Consider the following 23,026-nt stretch of genomic DNA (forward strand, 5'->3'; position numbering starts at 1 on the left):
TTGGCGTTAGGGACGTCGAATCCTGCAGTCAGTACTGGCTGCTGAAAGAGGAACTCAATGCCTCGTTTTTGCCCAGCAAAGACAACGACGATAACAGAAACGATGGTTCGTGTTACTATGTCCTGTTGCCGATGAAGAAGATTATGTTTCTTGAAGACGATTGCAACGAACGTTTATATAACTTTATGTGTAGATTTAATAGTAATATTTCCGAGGCTGTATTTTGCAAAGTCTCGAATAACTGCAGCCATCTTTGTCAAGATGTGTTTCCGGGTTACATCTGCGCATGCCCAGAAGGGTTAGCTCTATCGTCAGATAATAAAACCTGTGTGGATGTAGACGAGTGTCAGAGCTCATCTTCAAACTGTTCCCATCTTTGTGTTAACACTCACGGATCCTACCACTGCGCATGTCCAATTGGGTACTCTCTACACGGAAACACCTGCGTGGATGTTGACGAATGCGAGACTTCTCCATGCCCGTCCCCTGATTCATACTGTCACTCAATTTGTATCAATACAATCGGTAGTTACAAATGCCTTTGTCAAAAACCAGACTTAAAAACAAATTTCGATAAATGCCCATGTTCCTGTAATCAACCATTGACAAAGTACACATCAATGGTTGAAGAATTTAACCTCAAGCTGAAAAAGTCCAAGTTATCTTCTTACCATCGTGGACTAACCAGCACTGACGACCCGCGGACGTCCGCTGTTGCTATTGGTTACTTGGGTGTGCTAGTCCTGATTTTGTGCGCTGGTTGTGTGGTTCTACTGGACATTCACAGCCGGCTGTATCCAGCGTATGATCCTCAACTCACTCGCCTGAGTACAACACGAGACGATTCGGTTTCTCCTGAACCAAACGAAAACGAGTAATCTCTAATGGGATTTTCTTCCGTCCGTGAGTGTTTGTAGCACAAATGTCGTTTATTCATCTAGCGACTCTAGGATTGTTGCCGGGATTCTTTTAGACATTTTGTTCTGTGGTGGTGGGGGTGACAGAGTTTCTTTCAAGCATCTCTTTGCCACACCCTCTCCTCCCACCCCACCCCCAAAAAACACGTCCACTGAAAATATATTAAAAATATATACTTTAACCAGTGTCCTTCCATCTTTGGAGAGATGACATACCTGAAAGAAATACTGCGCTTTTAATAAACTTTGTTATAGGGAAAAGGTACCAAAAAATAAATAAAAAATAAAAAGTATTAAAAATGGTTGTTTTTACTTTCTCGTATACTAAGCATAAGATAAGTATTGGAAAGTTGCAAAAATAGAAATCGAGAGTTTGTCATGCATGATATATACTGTCATGTGGTAGTGGTTCAGTTTTTGTCATTTCTGATGGTGTGAATGTTAAACGTCCTCACAAAAAAATCCTCAGACATGTATCGATGTTAAGTAGCCATTGACCAAACAGCTTATACTTGCAGTAAAAAAAACTGCACACATATGCTAGCACACTACACACATATATCATCAAACTTCAAACATATGCTAACACTACACACACATGTCATCACATTACACATATACGCTAACACACTACATATATGCCAAAACACTACACACGTATACCACAACACACTACACATATACCAAAACACTATACATATATGCCAACATACTACATACATATGCCAATACATTACACAAACACAAATGTATTCTCCAAAAAATAGACAAGAATACAATTTATATTAGCCAATAAACGACAACGCCATCTTTCAATTTTTAAAAAATCCTCTAACGTGTAGTAATGTTAAGAAGCAATAGACCAAACAGCTTATACTTGTAGAAAAACACTACACATATATGCCAAAACACTAGACACATACCAACACACTACACACATATGCCAAAACACTAAACATATATGCCAACATACTAAATACATATACCAATACATTACACAAACACAAATGTATCCTCCAAAAACTAGACAAGTGACATCTACAATTTATATTAGCCAATAAACGAAAACGCCATCTTTCAATTTAAACACAGAAAAAAATCTTTTCACTGAGATAGATGTTAATATGCACCAATACATTCGTATAATAAAACCAACACAAGTATGACAGTATTCTTAAAACACTCATTGTTGCTTATTAAACTTGATTTTACAGATATTTTTATTGGCTTGTCTCATCACTCAATTGTTTCTGTTCAATATCTTCAAAACTTATCGTATGCAAGCACTCATGGCGATCCACTGAGGACCCGTGGCGAATGATTTCCTCTTGGTTGTCTATGGTGTGTTCCGGACACTCCACGCAGCTCATGTAGTCTTCTAGCGTGCAGTGGAACATCGCGTGCGTCCGTCTGTGGAGGTCCCTCAGCTCCTTTCTCCAGTGCCAGGGAAGTGACGTCAGCATGATCTTGTACACCTCCCTGTACTCCATTCTGAAGAACGCGTACACCGGGGCATTCACCAGCGAGTTGATAAAACTGATCAACATGGCGGAACAGTACGCGATTTCCATATCAACCGGGTTGATAATTTTTAGAGATTTTATCAACGAGACAGCTAAAAACGGAAGCCACAGGATAATAAATAAAAACATGAGTACGATTGTTATGTGTATGTTACTGACACGGAGAAAAACGTTTAAAGTACTATTTCGGCGGGGAAGGCTGATGCTGCTTCGTCGTTTCCGTTTATTCCGAATGGTGCAGGCGATACGAATATTCAAAATAAGCGACGTGACAATGCACCCTAGGGCAACGACTACAACGATCCACAAGATGTATGCTAGAGGCAGTACGTTGGTGAAGCTACATCTCTCGCTCAGTGGCATAACTTTATCGTCGTACTGATTGTATCCCAAAAGAGGAATGAACGCCAGAACCACAATATACAACCAAAACACTTGCATGCAGTGAACTGTACAGCTGACGCCGATCTTGGAATAGTAGTGTAGCGGCCACATTATAGCGAAGTAGCGGTCTAACGAGATGAACATTAAAGAGTAGAGCGATCCCCCTGCACAAAGCACCATAGAAGCGAACCTCGTTAGACAAGTATATTTATGGGAGAAAACATAGTCCTTCGTAAGCGGCAGGCTGCTGAGTACGTAAAAAGGCAGTCCGAAGATCCCCATAAGGAAGTCAGCAATGGCTAGGTTCATTAGAAGAACGTTGATACTGGTGTAGAAGCCGGGGTACAGGGTCATCCCACAGAAAATCATAATGTTACAGATGATGATGGGCGGCATGATGCCTAGACAAATATACGAGGAGATTCGATAAGCTTTTGCTATGCGCTCCTCCTCCAAATGGCTGATAGGGATGTAGGTGTCAGCAAGGATGTCACCGATGTCGAACTCTTCCTCCATCGTGTCAGTTCTAGCCGGAATCTCTCTCGTGTATAACTGTGTGTTTCCTGTCAAACTTGGTGATCGTATTCACAACACTGAGTAGTGTATGCATTTCAAGATTTCAGCTTCGGGGATATGCTTACAAACCTATGTTTAAAAAAAAGAATAAATACCATATGTATTATATATATATATATATATATATATATATATATATATATATATATATATATATATATATATATATATATATATATATATATATATAATACGGTCTAAGTCCGAAGTCAGCCAATGTGCGTATTGGCCAATATAACCTACCATTGACCGGCCGAAGTCCTTATTAGAAGATCATGAGCAGTCTGTAGGTTATTTTTATACCATTATGATCATGAAATAAGGTCTTTATTGATTATTAATTAAAGTAAATGACAGAAACATTCGAACTATTTACGAACCTTTATGTTATGACATTTAGAAATACATAGTAGCTTGTTTTTACACCTTCAGCAAATGTGAACTGTGACCAATGAATCGTGGTCTAAAGATGAATATTTACTTTACGATTCATGCAAATGTTCTCAAGATCTTCCTCGGTAACTACGTTATCGACAGTCTCTCTTGAAAGAATTGAAGTATTTTTTTTTACACCCAAGCAAGGCTTCGTGTGGCGACGTTTGAATTTATTAATGAAAATAAAGGTTTTTCATAAATTGAATGCAGAGTTTCTTCCAGGCATCTCTTCTGGTATTTATATAGTAAACATATACTTTTTATAGTGTCCGCCCTCTATATGATCACTTGGCATTTTGGGGTAAATTATTTACATATCAAAGATTTGGAATTAGACAATTTAGACTGACGTGATGTACACAGGTGGAGAAACATAAAATAATTAAACGCCATTAAACCGTAGCCTACATCGGACATTGGCCAGGGAATCCCGGCCAGAGAGCGCATTGGCCAGCCAATGTACAAAATACATTGTCAATTTTAAACTCTTATGATATTGGCCAAGAGAGCCAGCCCATATGTGCACATTGGCCGCCACTTGGTACTTATATACCGTATTGGTTCCATTTTTTAAATCACTTATCCCGAGCGCATTTAACGAAATTGATTATTCTAGTGAGCGTAGGCCTACTAAGTACATTAGCCATGAATAGTTGTCCTATGTCTGTTAGACTCAAGGTATTATACTAATTACTAATTATACTCTATACCAATCTATACTTACACTTAATACTAGATTACACCTAATAATAATAATAGGCTAATTCTAGTATGTGTCGGTGGCTTAAAGTATTTTTTCTGTGATTATGTTTTAACTCATAACTAGAGAAACTTACAAGCTCTTTCGTGATGGCTGAACCCTGGAACACTTTGTATTGAACGGCTCAAGAAAATAAAAATGTATATTATTTCTATATCGAATATTGCAGTACTATTGAACACAGCAAGGTTCATTCACTTCCTACAGGGAAATAAGTGTGGATTTATTGCGCACCTTTTATTTGTAAAAAAAAATTCCAGATAGGAATTTGTATTTTTCTTACGCATGATGGTGTGCTTTTTCATTCGTGTGATTTGTTTCTGACATTCTCCATTTCTGTTCCCAGTTAAAGTACCGTGTTAGAATTAATAGAGTTTCTTCCAGGCATCTCTTGGGGGGGGGGGGGGGCCCTCCCCACCGAAGAAAGTCTACAGCCCCCCCCCCCCGAAAATATCAAGTGCCTATCCCACCCCCGGAGAAAAAAGTCTGGTTGAAACACGAAACACTGAGGATTAAGTAGATTCTAGTATGTTTCTAGTTAGTTAAGAATAAAGTCGCCTATTGCATGCGCTCGAAATTTATAACCGTTGTTCAATGCACTAGGGGGTCGTCCATAAATGACGTCACACTCGTAGGGGGGAGGGGGGGGGGGTCCGCAATGTTGTGACGGTGTGTGATGAGGGGGAGGGGGGGGGTCAGATGGTGCGACGTCACACTTTTGCATTATAAAAAAGCAATGTTAGAAAACGAATTTTAGACGTTATTTTGCGTTTTAGAAAACAATTGATTAAAATACTCTATTTTGACAGAGTTCAGACAAGATTTTGGAAAAATATAGCTGTTTAAAAAAAATTCAACTGCAATTTTGAGGAGGGGGGGGGGTTGTAGGCTGAGGTGTGACGTCATTTTAGGGGGGGGGGGGGTCTGGCTTTTTGTGACGACGTGTGACGGAGGGGAGGGGGGAGGTAAAAATCGTCAAAAAAAGCGTGACGTCATTTAATGACATTTATGAATGACCCCCCTAGACTAGAATGCAACATAAATTAAAATAATTTAAGGCACTGAATCATCTTGGGTATTCGATACATGTTTTGTTGTTTGTTTATTTTCATACTTGTATTTCTAATGAGATAGCAAATATGCGCGTCAGGTTCTCAGTATAGAATATAGATCGATTTAAATGTTGAGTAATGTTATTTTTTTTCATTAAAATCTTTCTCCGTTGACAAAAAAACACGAATTTGTTTTTAAATTTGACTTGTTACCGGAAGTCTCACGTATGAAACTAAAAGTAGCATGATACTCATTGATACTTGAGTTGATAGCCTACTTGACAGTGACAGAGTTTGGTAAATCAATTTCTCATTTTATATTCTTGCATTACATTACAATATAGTAGTCCACTATCAGCTAGGCCTATATAATAATAATATAGAGTGACATAGCCTACTCACCTACTCAGACCTACTGTACTGACACCTGTCTGTTGTTGTGTTACTGTTCCTAGTATTCCTACTGAATAGGGGGGGCCTACTGAATCTGAATCAAAAATGAATCAGCTGTGAATGAATGTATGTAGATCTAGATCTAGTATGTAGTAATGAATAGCGATCTACTATTGAATAGACCTACTGACTGAGAAATAAATATTACATACTACTGAAGTGAATAGTCTAGTCAGAATAGGGATAGCCTACTTACTACTTAGGCTACTACTACTGAACTGAATAGTGAATTCACTGAATAGGCCAATCTGAATCTACCTTAAATCTTAAATTCTTAATCCTTTATTTAGGCCTTTTACTATTTAATACTATTATCTTTGTAGGCCTATTGACTATTATTACTATTTATTTAGCCTAGGGCATAATGTTACTCGGCATTGTATTTTATATCAATTTTGTATAATTATAAATATAGTTGATTCAGTGTGTTTAATTAAACTAATAAACTTTAACTGTTTTTTTTCTACAGATTTAGGTCTACAGTTTTCAAATCTAATATCAAAAGGCTCGCTTTGTTTTGATCAGCACTGAAAAGGTATTAAATTATGGCGGCTTCAGTCACAGAGATTTCTGAGGGGTTGGCTAAAGTAGTCCTTCCCCAATCAGTTTTTTATAATCCTGTCCAGGAGTATAACAGAGATTTGACCATAGCTATAATATCAGAGTATGCAGAGCAGCACTTTAAAAAGCTCAGGACTAAATGTAAGAAGAAAAAACTTTCCACTGACCAGGAACCATCAAATCTGGAGGAAGATGGGTTGGACCAGACTCAGACAGATCTTGTGTTGGAAGCTGGGAAACAATATGAGGATGGGATAACCATCTTTGAAGGGCTGGCTGCATCTGGCTTGAGGTCTGTGAGGTTTGGACTTGAGATTCCTGGTGTGAAAGAAGTTTTAGCTAATGATTTTGACCAGAATGCTGTTTCATTTATTGAAAAGAACATAGAGAAAAATGGGCTTGAGAACATTGTAAAGGCAAATTTAGGTGATGCTGCTATGGTTATGTACGAGCATAGGCAGATAGAAAAGCAATTTGATGTGATAGATTTAGACCCATATGGAAGCCCAACCATGTTTCTTGATGCTGCTGTTCAGTCTGTGACTGATGGAGGGCTGCTGTGTGTCACCTGTACAGATGCTGCCGTCCTATGTGGAAACGCATTAGAAAAGTGTAGTGCCAATTACGGGTCCATTTCCCTCCGCTCAAAATTCTGCCATGAAATGGCTATTAGGATAATTCTTAACTGCTTGGACTCCCATGCTAATCGCTATGGAAGATACATTGAACCATTGATATCTCTTAGCATAGATTTTTATTTTCGGGTTTTTGTAAGAGTTCATACTGGACAGAAGCAGGTCAAACACTCTGCAACTAAGAAGGCAATGGTGTTTGAATGTGTGGGCTGTGGCAGCTATACTTTACAGCCTATGGCTGTGGCGCTCCCTGCTAAGGGGGAAGGAAACTTTAAGTTTATCCCAGGTTCTGGCCCTACTGTACCCCAAAGCTGCCCACATTGTGGACATCAGCACAGAGTCGGGGGCCCTATCTGGTCCGCACCTTTGCATGATACAGAATTTGTGAAGAAAATTATTGAACGTGCGCAGAAGGGAAGTCTTCAGTTGAAAACAGCAGACCGTATAGCAGGAATGTTGAGTGTGGCTCTTGAAGAATTACCAGATGTCCCACTGTTCTATGTGCTAGATACAGTTTGTGGCATATTGCATTGCACACCTCCCAACATGATTAAATTTAGGTATGTGTTGTTTTTCTGTTTGTTTTTAACTGAGTAACTTATTATTTCTTTGAATCTAAAATCCTTTTATCAGTTTGAAGGTTAAAGTTTTTTTTGGTATAGTACTTACTGCTTTTCTTATTTTGTAGGTCAGCTTTGTTAAATGCTGGGTACAGAGTATCCCTGTCACATGCTGCTAAAAACTCTTATAAAACAGATGCTCCTGCCAAGTTTGTTTGGGTAATTTTAAATGATTCTGCTGCATCTTTTATGTTTTTTTAAATCTGTTTTATGTGTGCATTCATATTTTAGCATTACTAATGTGTAAATATATTTTAAAAAGTAAAATTTATTTCAGCATCTTTGAATCATATCTTGATCATTTTCATTCTTGAATGAAACAGTCTAAAACCTTTAACTTAAATCTGCAGGATGTTATGAGGACCTGGGTAAAGGACAATCCAGTCAGTGAAAAAAGAAGAACACCTGGCTCTGTGGCTAAAGCTATTCTTGACCAGCCGCCAGAGTATGTTATATCTTTCACAGAACATCCTGATGCTAACCCTCAGTCTCGAGAGAAAGGACTGCTGAGGTGGCAAACTAACCCTGAACCTTGCTGGGGGCCAAAAGCTAAGGCAAAGAGAGCTTTAAATGTTGATTTAGCAGAAAAGCGTGCAGCAAATCAGGGCAAGTCTAAAAAGATGAAATCGTAGTCTGGTTTACCAGTGTATTTTTAATAAAATGATTATAGTTGATGATAAACTAGTGAATTTGTATGTACTGAATGCTCTGTATATTTATATACTATACTATCATGTTGTTTTGTTATGGATCATTAATTTTCATAATAAACAACTGAAACTTATACTTCCTTTGGTTTTGTAATGTTGTTTGGGAACATTGTGATGCATTTTGCTATTGCTGCAATGTATCTATTTTAATGATGAGGAGATGAAAAAGTAGAATCTAGCAATACAGTATGGCTCTACAGGTGTGTCCAATCCACCCCCATTTGTGTTTTTACACCAGAAGTTGGGTTAATACAGTTTTAAAAAAGAATAAGTTTTACAAAATAGTATAAACAAACAAGACAATTTTTAAAAATTTTATTGAATAAAGTATCAAGTTAACTTAATGATCACGTGTTGAATACTTTTCGTAGCTTAAGTTAAAAGACATGTTTTGACCTTGAATCAGTGCTATGATTTTAGAGTTTTTTAAAAGATTGACAACATATTTTTTGAAACTTTATCTTTACCAACTTTTAGTGAAATATAAGCATTGCATTTCACAACTGATACGTCAAAATTAAAATCTTTTTATGTAATCAATTACACTTCATCTAGAGGACAAGATAAATGTATGAATGAGTCATATGAAGTTTAAGAAAGAATTCCACCAATTTAAAAGCTATTAAATTAAAGCTCACAATGGTATAAAAGTACATTTCTTTAAAAATAAAAGAAGAATTATCAGATTTAAAGTATATTAAAGTAATATCAAGTAAAAGAATTATCACAATATAATAATGCTTATGTTTTAAAAGAAATATTTATATACACAGGTGATTGGCAACATATGCAACATTATCCCCACATATAAAAAAGTTTAAACTATTTTATCACAGCTTCTGGTTAATTTGTACAGTAAAAAGTAAAGATAAAAACATCAAAGTAAAATATTCTCTATACATTAAACACTTTATACAGATTTACATTGTTGCTGTTAATTATATAATTACTCATTGTTTATCATAAAAGTAATTGTTAAATCTCATTTATTCTGAAGTTAACATGCAAACATTCTATTTAATATCTCTGGATAGATAAATTAATTAACATATTGATTGGTGGCACTCCATGAACTTCTCCATACTAAGAGTTTACTCATTGTGATTATTATAATTAAAATATTTCATTTGCTAGATGAAACTGTAGTTTTTTCTCTCACAGAAAATGTCCATCCATGTGCTTATTTATCAAGAAAATATAATCCATTACTTTAGCAGCACAAGTCTTTGATTTCTATTATTTAAACAAATTAAAATAGAATACATTTTTATCAATATCTAAGAAGCAGATAGTTTGTCCTTTTCTTCAGGCTTTTCTTGACTGTCTTCAGCATTCTGTACTGTTGTTCCTAAAATACTTTCAATGTCTGCTATAGCACTCTGTGAAAAGTGGAACCATATATTTTTATTATTTCAGGAGATGGTGTTTAAAATTATAGTAATAGAAAAGAAAATAGACATTTATGTCACATTTACAACAGCAAACAAATGGTAGTCGATTGAATTTATTAGTGAATTTGTGTAATTTAGTGCTCCAGTAGCAATTCAAGTTCATTCAGGTAAAAGGAAATGTGTTTAAAATCTTACTATACTTTACATGCTACTATATTTTAGTATGTAAGCAGTCTTTACTCTTATATTAGTTATCATGCATGTATAATTACAGAAAGTAAGATGCAGATTATGTGCAAACAGTTTATTTTTTAAAAATTTGCCCAGAATTCACATCAAACACCAAATTGTTGGCAGAATATATTTTTATGTTGTGTAGTGCCCCTTATAAAAATCTACAAACTTGTTGAAGTATGTGTTTTACAGTAATGTTAGCAGCAGTTACAAACCTTAAAGTTGGTCACTCCCTGCATATTTGGTGCAGATATTTCCTGATGAATGACTGACAGATTGCGAGCAAATGTGGCTAATGCCCCTTGCAGGTTATCCCCAACAGTTCTATAATGTAATCAACAGATAAAATGGCTGCTCTTAGACTTTTAAATCAACAGATAAAATGGCTGCTCCTAATTTTATAGTTAAAAAAATTCTATTCAATCAAATTATTATTTTTGAAGTAGCCACGTGGGCATTAATTTACTTCACTACTTTGTTGTATATTTTTACATGAAAGATTTCACTTACAACATTCCTAGCCGCTCTCTATTAAAACTGTCGACAAGGGTAAAAACTGTTCCAGTTTTATCCTTCAATTTAGAAAAGAAAAGAATACAGTTAAGGAAGTCATATAGTCCAAAAATGTTTAAAATATATATATTTTGCAATCCATAACGATATAAATATTTCTGAATACTTTTTCAAAAACTAATTAAGATATAAATTTTAAGTTTTTATTTTTATCATAAGATTCCTTGCACAGATTATTCAAGCCAAAGCATACTTTAATGTCATATCCTATTCCATGTGCTCGACACATTTGAAAGAAAACACTGTAGTGCACAACTGACAAATTTGTATGTAACAGCCTCGTACTCATTACTGCATATCTTAAGTTATTGGCTTTTTGCTGAAAAAACAAGACAATTGTAGTTCAATGTAATACAAAAATGCAGTTTCTTTATTATTCGGATGGTAAGATTAAGAATTTGTTTTATTAACACCAATTTAATATTGAGAAGCAAGGTTAAAATTAATTAAATTACATCATCCTCTTGTCCAACTAATCTTCTTCTACGAGGTTTGTCTGTGTTGGGCAGCTGAACCTCGTACACGTGAGTCTTTGACTGGAACGTTCCGTGTGTCACATATGCCATTAAACTGAACATTGCCAGATTGTCACTATAGTGCAAACATAAATCAATGGCCCATATTTTCTGGTCCATCTAAAAAAATATTTATATGTAATTTTACAGAAATTTTTTAGAATAGTACATTAAATAGTCAAATAGTTAATGAAAGCATAACTTTTTAAAAATTTGATGTATTATAATGATTTAAAATTTAATAATATAATTATGTTTTTGCTGGACTTAAATTAATATACAATCAAATGAAGGTTACGATGCTCACAATTAGCCCTGTTGAGTGTGATTTCAATTTTTTTATTTAAAAAACTTGTGACTTACTGTTTTGGGGTCAATGAAAGTGACCAAATCAATTCTCATATATCCCATGATTCCCCTAGTTTTGCATGCTTCAGCGATCCTGTTGCAGACAGCATTGACATCAGATGGTTCAGTGGAAGACTGAGGTACAGAGAGACCCCAACAGGAGAACTGGCTCTCAGCGTGGACCTGGTCACCACAGGTCAAGATGTTGACTAGTCCTGAGGGCTCTATCAGCAAATCAGCAGTAAGTGTTGTTATGTTTTCAGATGGGGGGCAAGCTTCAATTATGCCACCTGTGGGATGCAATATTAAATACTGGTAACATAAATTTTTTTACACAGGGTTGTTTTTTTCAAATTTCATATTATAGCTGGTATTTTAAAATTTGTTTTACATTTAAGTTTTATCTAAAATGGGAACCTTATTATTTAAAAAAAAATAATGCATACGCATGGCAATAAAAATTAAAAGTTGCTGAGTTAGCTAAATTTGGAAAATAATAACCTTTGGCCAGAAAAGCTTTCAGATATGCATCCCAATCTGGGAAAACTTTAGTGTTTACAGGCTGTGCATAGCTGGACAAAATATCAGGAATCTCTGCATGTATCTTGATGTATGCTGATTCCTACAAATATGTGAGTGGTTAACTTACATTCCTAATATTGCCATGTTTTGAACTTTTAGACACATACAGAACCATAACTTTTGAGATCAGTCTAAAATCAGTTGTCCTACATTTAAATTTTTAAAATTAGTTTATAACAATTTAATACCTGGGCCCACTTTTTACTCCACTTTTCGCCATATCTTTGCTCCTCTTTACGAGCCCACTTGTAACACCTCAGGTATTGAGCCACATCACAGTAAGCAATGCCTCGCCCATCAAATTCATCATCAAGTTTAAAGAGCCATCGCTGCACACCTAGATTTTCTGTCACAAGTTGTGCAAGGCACTCATGGAGCTGCAAAAATTAATTCAGTATACCATTTATTAAGGAGTAATAATTTTTTTTTAAAATAATAGTTTAAATAATAGTCAACTTAATTAAAAAACGAATAGTATCTTACTTTTAAAAAAAAATATAATTTATTTTTGAGTTTCATATGTTTACAAGTTTAACTTTTGCATTTGAATGTATTTTTGTTTTGTTTAATCTCGGTAAAGTCATGATTTTTTATATTTAATTTAACTTTTTACAACATTATCTGCACAGCCTTTGTAATCAAACTATAATCTAAAAAAATTGTAAAGTATGAACAAATATTTTACCTGTCCTAAACTATAAACATCATATTCAGCAGGTGGAATGTCAATGTTGGAACTGGCCAGTATCCTCTTACAACCAGACTTTGTGGAGTACAGGTGAGCCACATCAGGCTCAGGGCACAGGATGGGAACATCCAGCGCATCAGCTACAGCCAGATCATCCTTGTGGGGGATACCTGTCACCATGTAAGCATCCCGACCTTTGATCAGATTTTTTATTCTTTTCAAAGTGCGGGGACTGTATTTTAGTATTGTTGAAAGACACATTGAATGAGCCTGAAAGTTTACAAAAAAAACTCATTTCACTTAATATTAACATTCTTTTTGAAAATGTTTAATGTTTTAAACTAATTTGGTAGAATATTTTAATTACAACTTAAAACATTTTTGAAAGATTACCTTAAGAATTCTTTAAAGTAAACATTTAGTAATAAATATATGTACTGTTTTAAATTTGTATGAGTTATAGTATTTGTCTCCAGTTTTTTATATTTAATATGTAGATGATTTATAAAGTCATCTTACTTCTAGTCCAAACTATATGCTAAAACTATATACAATTAGATTGACACTAAAGTAAATAAAATATAGTTTTAGAATGTAAATATCAAATAAAACATAAAGCTGCAGAATTCAGCAACATGTTACAAATTTTTGAGAATTAAACAAATAGTATGCAAAACATATCATTAATATATATTATATTAAGTTATAAATTATATTTCAACTCTCACAGGGAAACTTTTAATTGCTTCTGGAACCAAAATTTTATATCTTTCTGACATGTCAGACTGGTCTTGTGGGTTGCTGCTGGCCACAGCTGAGCTAAGACCCAGTAGCTTGGAATAGTATTGCAGAGTCTCGTCACTCAAAGGCACAGCTGATATGTATATCACATCAACATTTGGATCTGTTGAATTACAACACAAAATTGTTGTTTTCTAATGCCTGCTTCATGAGAGATTATATCCAGTAAATTAATTCTGAAAACAACAATTTGTGCTAAAGGAAAATAAAGTCCAGAAAATTTTGATAAATCGTGAGTTTTTAGTATACTATAATATTGTAAAACATTTATAATATTGAATGGAAAAAGAAGATTGAAGGGATCATATGGGGGAAAAAGTCAGGTAACCTTTAAAAAAAATTTTTTTAACTTTTGTGATATTTAAGGCAACATTAAAATATGTTTATCTGTTAACACATTGTTGTTATAGGCTATGAAGGTAACCTAATATCTCAGAACTGATTTGCATTAAACCATTATGAAAAACTTTATTACAACACACACCTCTAATGTCACAAAGTCTTGCCATTTGTGTGTTTTGTTTCATGCCTAAATCTGGAATGGATTCTCTAATGGACTGGCTGAAGCCAAGTGAAGGTACATGAATAATCACACGACGAGAATTCTTTATTCTGTCCCATGAAGCTGCGAATTTCTAAAACAAAAAAAGTTTCATTTTTAAACAACTTAATTAACTTAAATATCAATATTTACAAGGGAAAAAAACATTTTTTTTTTTAAATTTTATTTTAATGTTGATAAAAAAAAAATTTCCTTCAGCATGTACTGATTATCATTCACCTTTGTATTTATTTATTTAGATTACATACGAATAAAATTTACTTTAGATCTGCGCTTGAAAGCCTCTAGTTGATCAAGTCTTGTTTGCCTTAACTGGTGTCTCATCTTGGCCATCTTGATTCTCATTATCCAAGAGATTGCAATCACACCTGCTGCCCACTTTAGCCTGCGGTATTCCAAGTATTGGGACCGCTCACGGTATCTGCGCCACAAGGATTGTATTTTTGTTGCTGCCATTACTCTACCATTGGCACCCATGTATTTTCTGCCCTGAAAAAAATAATTCAATGGTTCAAAATTAACAATATGGGGGAAAATGCCCATACCATAACACCAAAACATTACCACAACTACATGAACAAGATGAAATTATGAAATAAATGAACACATTCAAATTTCTGTACTTTATATTTTACATATAAAATATAACCCACAGAACTTAACCTTGTATGGATGTTTTCACAATATATCATTGTAATCGTCATAATAACAGTATTAAACTTTTGTGGGTACAATTTGGTCACAAAACTTGAATATTTACATGATAAAACTACTACACACAAGAACTCACTGGTTTGTTTATTATAGCCTCCACTTCCTCTCTGTTAATAACTTGAGTATTTAGATGATAAAACTACTGCACACAAGAAAACTTACTGGTTTGTTTATTATAGCCTCCACATCCTCTCTGTTAATGATTACACACAACATTTCTGCAATACCAGGTGACTTCTCAAGTTCATATTCCAAGGCAAGGTCAGCAAGCCTAAATGAAAAAAAGTGTTTCTAAAGCAATTAAAACAGAACAAATATTACACCTCACCTTTTATATTCAGATTGAATTTTTTAATTATAAATTGTAGATAATAATTTAGAAAATAATTAGGGGTCATCCATAAATGACGTCACGCTTTTTTTGACGATTTTTACCTCCCCCCCTCCCCTCCGTCACACGTCGTCACAAAAAGTCAGACCCCCCCCCCTAAAATGACGTCACACCTCAACCTACAACCCCCCTCAAAATTGCAGTTGAATTTTTTTAAAACATCGATATTTTTCCAAAATCTTGTCTAAACTATTACAATTTATTAAAACAGTTATCTAAAATGCGAAATAACGTCTAAAATTCGTTTTCTAACATTGCTTTTTTATAATGCAAAAATGTGACGTCGCAACATCTGAACCCCCCCCCCCTCCCCCTCATCACACATCGTCACAAAATTACGGACCCCCCCCTCCCCCCTACGAGTGTGACGTCATTTATGGATGACCCCTTACTACTCTTTATCTATTATTTCATTTACCGACAAAAATATTTAAAGTAATTTCTGTTGCTCAGCTTCTCTGCAAGGCAGTTTTAAAAGATTTATTGATTAAAGTTTTCTTTGCATTATATTAATTTTTTAGTCATTAATAAGAATTGTAATATCTTAAAGAGAGTTTAAAAAAGTTCTGCTTACTTATCTCCACTGATGAAAGCAATAGGCACAGAATATAAAGACAACATTTTCTCCAGGTTCTTGATCATAGAAACTATACTGGAAAATGAATACAAAATGACTGTGTAAATATTATATAACTAGCCTAAGGAATATCAATAAGCTATTGATCTCTTAATATACAACAGTTTTAAATTGTTGCTATAAAGTTAAAAATAATAAAATTGCAGCATTGTAAAGTAACAATGTACACAGTTTAACTGGTTTTTAAAAATTCAAGCAAACAAAAAATTATGAAAATAAACACAAGTATAATTCCACAAAACTTACATTTATTATAGCCTACTTACAGGTAAGTTTTTAATTTAACTTTTTTATTGATAATGACACAAAAATGTTCTTATATTAGTTAGCCAGTATATACTGCAAATATAAGTGTAATTAACAATAATCCTACACAGTTATGAGTAATCTGTGAGAGTGATATAAGTGAACAAACCTTCCCCATGATGAAGAGTAGTGCTCCTTGAATGCCAGGTATTCTGGCTGAGTGTCTCGAGTTTTACCATTCTGAATAGCAAATCTATGACTTGTTTGTTTGTAGTCTCCACTTGCCGGAGTTGTTGGTGGAGGCTAAGTATAGAATATATAGTATTATTACATATTATTATATAGATAACATTTTGTTGAAAAATTAGAAGTATATAATAAATGAGTAAATAAAAAATGTTAGGCCTGCATATAAATTATATAGATTTTTTTTTCTTATGAATATCTTTTAATTCTGCATAGAGAACACTCATAATTTAAAATATATATTTATGCTAAAAACCTTAATATTGGCAAATTAAAAAAATAATTAAAATTCATATGAACATTCTCAAGTATACTTGATGAAGAATATGAATTAAGTTGATATTCTTTATATATTGCCAAAAACTTTAAACATATCATATGGATAAAAAAATAATTTTAAAAACTTGTAGCACCAATATTTGCTCTTTTATTAAGGATCATGCACTTATTGTATAACACAAAAATATTTCCATACCCAATATCATATGGGATTTCCTTAAACCCCTACATCTCATATTGTATACTTCTAGGACACCCCCCCCCCCCATGAATGTTAACACAAAAGGTAATTTCAATAACATGTATGGTATGGATAACATTATTTCATGTTATATAATATGTGCATGACACTTCATAGAAAAAAATGTATGAATAACAGAAAAACCCAGTACGGTGTTAAAGCTTTTCTTCTTAAAGAAATGCTCTTAAACAGAACTAGTTTCTAAAACGTATAATAAAATGCAATAAAGAAATACAAATAAATTGAAAAAAGCAAATAATTAATAATAATTTTGATGAACATAAATTGGCTGCATACAAATAGAATGTATAGTAGACACTTTAACAAACCTTTTATGATCTTAAACTGCAACAGATAAAAATATAAACTAAAGGGTATTTTTAAAATATATGGTTGTTTTGTATTATTGGGGGAATAAAACTACCTCTTTACAACTCATTTTTCTTTATATAAAACTAAACAGAACTAAAAATAAAACTTCCTAAACTAACGTTTTCATAATAGAGAATCAGCAATTACTATAATACGTTGAATAGTATAAAAAATATAATACTTTATGAAATAAAAGTACATCATCATGCATGTTCTACTGGAGAGTAAGATGTAGGGGACTAAGAGAAATTGATGGTGCATCATTAGAAAGAAATATAATTTAAATTTGTATATAATTTCTGTTCATTGTTTGTAAAAAAAATTACACTGTATCGATTTCTATTCTTTGTCAAGTTTTTAATATATATTTTAACTTTTATCTTGTCTAATATTTAAATATAAATTTAGAAGGAGCTAGAAATGTAACCTGCCATTAATCTAATATTTTCTTCAAAACAATTTTGTTCCATAAATCACCAATGTAAATATTTACATGTAATATTTACCAATGATATAAATTACTGCAACTTTATTTAAAAAGGAAATACATGTGTGCATACATAATGAGTACAAATTTTAGGAAAAACATGCTTTTGGGAAGTTGAATAATTATAACATAAGAAGAGGTAGCACTATATAATAATAGAATGTTTATTATTTTAACCTGTTGAAGAAAAGGAAGCTGCAAAAAAAAATGGAATTATATTAAATCAAGAGCCTTTAATGGACTTTAAGATGGGATTTACATATTTTACTATAGCAAGAGCTTCTCAAAAACAATGTTTAACATTTATGAGACGGTGTATTTTTTAAGCTATTATCATCTACAATAATTACCAAATACATTTTCTTGTAAGATGAATAAAATAATCTATGCAATTAAAATGATGAATAACTTTTGTGATTACTAACATTTTTAAACAAGTGATGTAATCATAGTGATCTATCTGATTATTAAGCAGACGATTTTTTGTGAAAAAAACAATTGTACTTTAATCACTTCAGCATAGAATATAATACTTACAAAATCTGTCAACACAGGAAAATTTTATTGAAAAATAATTAATATGAGAGAATGATGATTAAGAGATATCTAATTGGTCAGTTAAATATAATGAATTATGAGCATCCTTGTTTTTGATAGATTCAAACTTTTTTTCCGTTTACCACAGGCATATAATGTACAAAAAAAATCAATAACTTTTTTCAACAGTACTAACTAAATAGAAATATTTCAAAAAGACGATGGTTTGGTATCTTTATTGACTGCAGATTATTGAACGGCTTTGAAAATATGATAATGCACAAATATATGGATAAAGAAAAGGTGGTCAGGACTGCTTATACTTACATAAGGCTGGAGAGGCATTTCATAAGTTTTGACTGATGCTGGTGTTTTTAAATATCTGTTGTTAGATGCAGAGGAAGATCGCCAGGTTTTCGCAGAAGTGTTTCTAGCTTCAGGTGACTTGTTTCCCTTAATCACAGGTATCTGTGGCAGTGGTGGTTGGGACTCCTCTGGCTTTGGCTCCATCTTCATTAAAGCCCAGCTACTAGGATTGGAGTCTTAAGTGTAATGGACATATTTTATTTAGATACAGATCAAAACGTTTGGTAAATTTATAACTTAATCATATGTACATTTTTAAAAATTAAAACAAGAAATAAAAACAAAAGTATGATGATGTTTACAAAGTAAAGTATGTTATCAAAGCTAAATTAGAGTTCGCGTGTTTCAGTGACCTCATCATATGAAGGGACAGTGTGGTCAGCACTATGCCCAGCCGTCTTTACTTTCCATAACGTGAGTCAGGTACCCATCAGGAATAACGGGATCACACTTCAACTTTTATTTCTTAATTTAAACACTAAAGAAGAATAACATATTGTTTTAATAGCCAGAGCTTAGATTTTGTTTACCATGAATGTGCTGAAGTTTAAGTTTGTCCTCAGAACTGTAGAGTTGTAAGGTTTTATTTTTAATGGGAGAAGGGTCAAGTGTGAGCAGGGCAGCTGGTGGAATAAGACCTCTCTCTAGCAGACTTAGAATTCCTTTTCTGGCATCTTCTTCTTCAATTGGAGGTGGGGCTAGCTTTAAATGATATAAAAATTGAACTGTTTGCTACTAAATTTATACTAATTTAAAAATAATTTTAATCAAATATTTACAACAAAACATTTTTTTATAAATCAAAATCTTAAAAATGTAATATGTTATTATTGTTTATTTACAATAGAGTTTAGAAATTATATTTATTTAGAAATTGTTAAAAAACAATATATTTAATATTCAGAATTATATTCTTAAACTGCTTCCATAAATGATTTTTTAAATTTTCTATGAATTATTAAGTTAAAACAGGAGCAAACTGCCATGTTGTAAAAAGACTATTGACACTAATAACTTCTATTAATAGAAATAAGTTTATAAACTAATAGTTAAAATTTATACTGCTGTAATAAATTTGAATTGACACACTTTTATTATAATGACATACTTACAGAAGCATCTACTCTATTGGCTTTAGGTAAAACAGTTAAATGTTCCACAGTAGAACCTAAAATAGGTTTCAATGGCGGCTGCAAAATTTACATTGCAATTTATTCATTGTAATAATTATAGATATATTATAGATATATTTTCAATTGGCATGTATTTTAATAACAATGTTTGTAAATATATATTTATGTTTAACTTTCGATTAAGAACAACAGATAACATCTTAGCAGTTATATTTTAATTTTACCCTTGTAACTCTTTTATCATTAATGAGTGGAAGCTGAATGCCATAGCTTTCCTTCATAACATTTCTGTTCATCTGATTCTGAGGATTTATAATGTTTCTCAAAGCCAGCTGTTGTTGATGCTGTAATAAGGAAATAAGGTAATAAATATTTACAATTTGCTACAATACATACTAAGCATGTACTAATTTTCTCCAACTATTTATTTTAAATTTTAGATAACAGATACATTATTTTTATTTACATTATGAATAATGCATTTTTAAACATTGATAGCTCAACTTCTAAGAAAAGCATGAGTATTCTTTTTTCCATCCAGTATATACTGGTGTCTAAAAGGATACGTAATGTAACAAACCTTCTGGCCTGGAGTCAAACCCTGCATCTGCATCATTTTCCTAAGTGGCAGCTTAACACCAGGTGGAAGGGGCTGTCTTTTTAGAAGGACTCTGTAATATAGATTCATATTTAATGAACAATTAAATATATTAAAATTAGTTTTACATACAGTGATAATTATATAAAGGTATCTTCCATGAGTAGCATGTAGCTCTGTGATTTATGTTTAAAAAAAAATTGTTTTAAAATAACTCCCATGTCTCTAAAAATCAATGAGAACTCCCTAAATGTGTGACATTTATGTGAACACATTTTTATATGTACATCATTACTGTCTTAAACAGAAAAAGGAAGGGGGAAAAAAGATTGGTGCTAAAAAATAAGTACGCTCCTGAAAACCACACCAAAAAAAAATACAACATGAAAGAAAATAGTTTATTGAAAACAAATAAATAAATATTTCACCTGTCTGGGGCATATGTTGGCCTTCTATATTCAACATTGTATAGCTCTTGAACACTCTCTGTTGGATAATACTGTTCATTTTCATCTACTCCATCTAGTGGTAACATCTGTACCCTGTTGTTTAGGTGATAGACTATTTCTTCTGTATGCCTCTGGTCAAATTTTTTAAAAATTACAATTTAAGAATGCAAGATACACATGTTTTTGATACAGTGAAATTTCGCGCATCAAAAGTTTTATTTATTAATTCGGTACAAACACCTTCAAGCTATCTAACCCAAACATTTCGGACTTCTACAGCCTACAGTCATCCTTTTATTGCTATGTGAAATATGGTCGTCCCCCCCCCCCCCCCCCCCCCACAGCTGGCAAATTTTCATAATACTACTTGGACAGCGGCTATCTTCGAGCGGGTATTACATCTTTTATTTTGACCACAAGGCACCATAAAATATATATCAATCTATTGGCCAAGCACTAGAGCACCTGCTGGTGTAGTGTCTTTTTTCTTTTTTTTCTACCAATAAGTTGGATAAACGTTGTTTTCTACAAAGGAAAATTTGATATCAAACTCCATATGAGGGCATGCACTTAGAAATAATGAATGGGAAACATTTTATTGATACGCTTGACCAACCATATTAGAGTACAGTAAATCAAAATAATTTACGATAGGTTGCAGCTAACCACGTGGGCTAGGTAACCATCTTGTTTCAAGATAAACAAAACAATCGCCTGTCTTCATTTGTTTACTTTATTTGCATATACTCTACTATTTTTTGGTCTAAAATTATATAACAACATTTAGGTTAATATTTGAAACTTTGCCAAGAAATGTACTGTTGATTGTCATTGGAACACTACTAAACTATTTAGATGGTTGGAGATGGTGTTTGGCCAGTGGACCGTTTGAAAAGAATCAAGTGATCAGATGTTAGCACTGGTTGCTTTTGGCATACAGACGAAAACTTTAGGACATTACTTTTGAAAAGTCTGCATTTGGTCTTGGTGGAAATTGTATTCAATCACCATGTTTTTTGTATGGCTTAGAAGGCTTGAATGGCTTTTGAGATGCATGACTTAATTTCAAGAGTGCAGTCACCTTGGTAATTATTGACAATGCTGGTTAATTATGCAAAATCATTTACTTCATCTACTTGTGTGTAATTTATTTCAATGAGCTCTTTGCTAATTGCATTTTTTTAAATAACTTTAGTTTTGTGAATATTTATTTTTAATCCTACCCCATCAGCAAAGGAAAAAAGTTTAGTTTTTCTTGCAAGTCTTTTTTTTTTACTACTACTAGTAGAGTTATACTGTCTGCAAAGCCTATGTCTTCTAGGCAAGCTGTTAGTGTCCATCTGATGCCTCTTGTTTTGGTTTGTATTTGCATAATGAGCCAGTATTTGCATAATGAGCCAGTCAATTGGTAGGTTAAAAAGAAATGGGGTCAAAACACATCTTGACTCCAGTCTGAACCATAAATGTTACTAGTGGGTCTAACTTAATTATGCATACAAAAATACAAATACAAACAGATTTGAAAATGCCAAAACATTAGCATGATAAACAGGATAATTTTTAAATTATACCTGCAAACCCTCTTCAGTTTTTGCTAGGGCTTTTTCAACTTCGGCAGCAGTAATATTTCCTTCCCCTGCTGCCATCTTTTCTCGCAACTGACGCAAGTCATCTTGAACCTAATCAACACATTGCACAATTTCTATTAAATTTTTAAACAGTACTTCTAGTATATTTATAGATTTATATGTAATATATGTCATATTATATCCCGATTCCATGTATGTTCATCCCTAACTGAAATACTCTCAAAGTAAAATTAAAATATTTTCGTGCTATCAGAATTTAAATTACAGTTTAATTTTTTATATAGGACTATTAATATTGTATATGTGTAGTACTGTGTAGAATTTGGTACATCTAGTCTACTTAGTACTTACTTTGACCAGAATATGCCCAACATCTTCTACTCGCGTCTGTATTTCGGTCATTTTAAAATTATATTTAGTA

At 33.1% G+C, this 23,026-nt stretch overlaps 3 protein-coding genes across 4 annotated transcripts; 1 reads left to right on the top strand and 2 right to left on the bottom strand.

Annotated features, from left to right (window-relative positions):
* Positions 1-2,030: 2,030 nt before the first annotated feature.
* Positions 2,031-4,804, bottom strand: LOC131944742 (adenosine receptor A2b). The gene is made up of 2 exons (XM_059305545.1): positions 4,672-4,804; positions 2,031-3,469 (listed from the first exon to the last, which is right to left on the bottom strand). The coding sequence occupies exon 2, from the start codon at positions 3,338-3,340 to the stop codon at positions 2,138-2,140; it is 1,203 nt and encodes a 400-aa protein (XP_059161528.1). The 5' UTR covers positions 3,341-3,469; positions 4,672-4,804; the 3' UTR covers positions 2,031-2,137.
* Positions 4,805-5,869: 1,065 nt separating this feature from the next.
* LOC131944741 (tRNA (guanine(26)-N(2))-dimethyltransferase) lies at positions 5,870-8,610 on the top strand. Its single transcript, XM_059305544.1, has 4 exons — positions 5,870-5,944; positions 6,570-7,856; positions 7,985-8,075; positions 8,267-8,610. Exons 2-4 carry the CDS (start codon positions 6,646-6,648, stop codon positions 8,546-8,548), a joined length of 1,584 nt encoding a protein of 527 aa, XP_059161527.1. The 5' UTR covers positions 5,870-5,944; positions 6,570-6,645; the 3' UTR covers positions 8,549-8,610.
* A 372-nt stretch (positions 8,611-8,982) lies between these two features.
* On the bottom strand, positions 8,983-23,019 carry LOC131944731 (IQ domain-containing protein H). Of its 2 annotated transcripts, XM_059305529.1 has the most exons (24): positions 22,957-23,019; positions 22,588-22,695; positions 20,996-21,147; positions 20,550-20,640; positions 20,194-20,313; positions 19,949-20,026; positions 19,367-19,538; positions 18,798-19,012; positions 18,111-18,128; positions 16,478-16,611; positions 16,000-16,077; positions 15,197-15,305; positions 14,582-14,809; positions 14,243-14,393; positions 13,686-13,861; positions 12,955-13,227; positions 12,458-12,646; positions 12,189-12,309; positions 11,703-11,977; positions 11,280-11,459; positions 11,018-11,143; positions 10,762-10,823; positions 10,467-10,575; positions 8,983-10,005 (listed from the first exon to the last, which is right to left on the bottom strand). In XM_059305529.1, exons 1-24 carry the CDS (start codon positions 23,005-23,007, stop codon positions 9,904-9,906), a joined length of 3,318 nt encoding a protein of 1,105 aa, XP_059161512.1. In that variant the 5' UTR covers positions 23,008-23,019; the 3' UTR covers positions 8,983-9,903. The 2 variants fall into 2 exon arrangements, with proteins under 2 accessions (XP_059161512.1, XP_059161513.1); XM_059305530.1 differs by lacking the exon at positions 18,111-18,128.
* Positions 23,020-23,026: the final 7 nt, after the last annotated feature.

Source organism: Physella acuta, unplaced genomic scaffold (assembly GCF_028476545.2).
Source record: "Physella acuta isolate Inbredline_101_S28 unplaced genomic scaffold, ASM2847654v3 ptg000506l, whole genome shotgun sequence".
Taxonomy (NCBI): Eukaryota; Metazoa; Mollusca; class Gastropoda; family Physidae; genus Physella; species Physella acuta.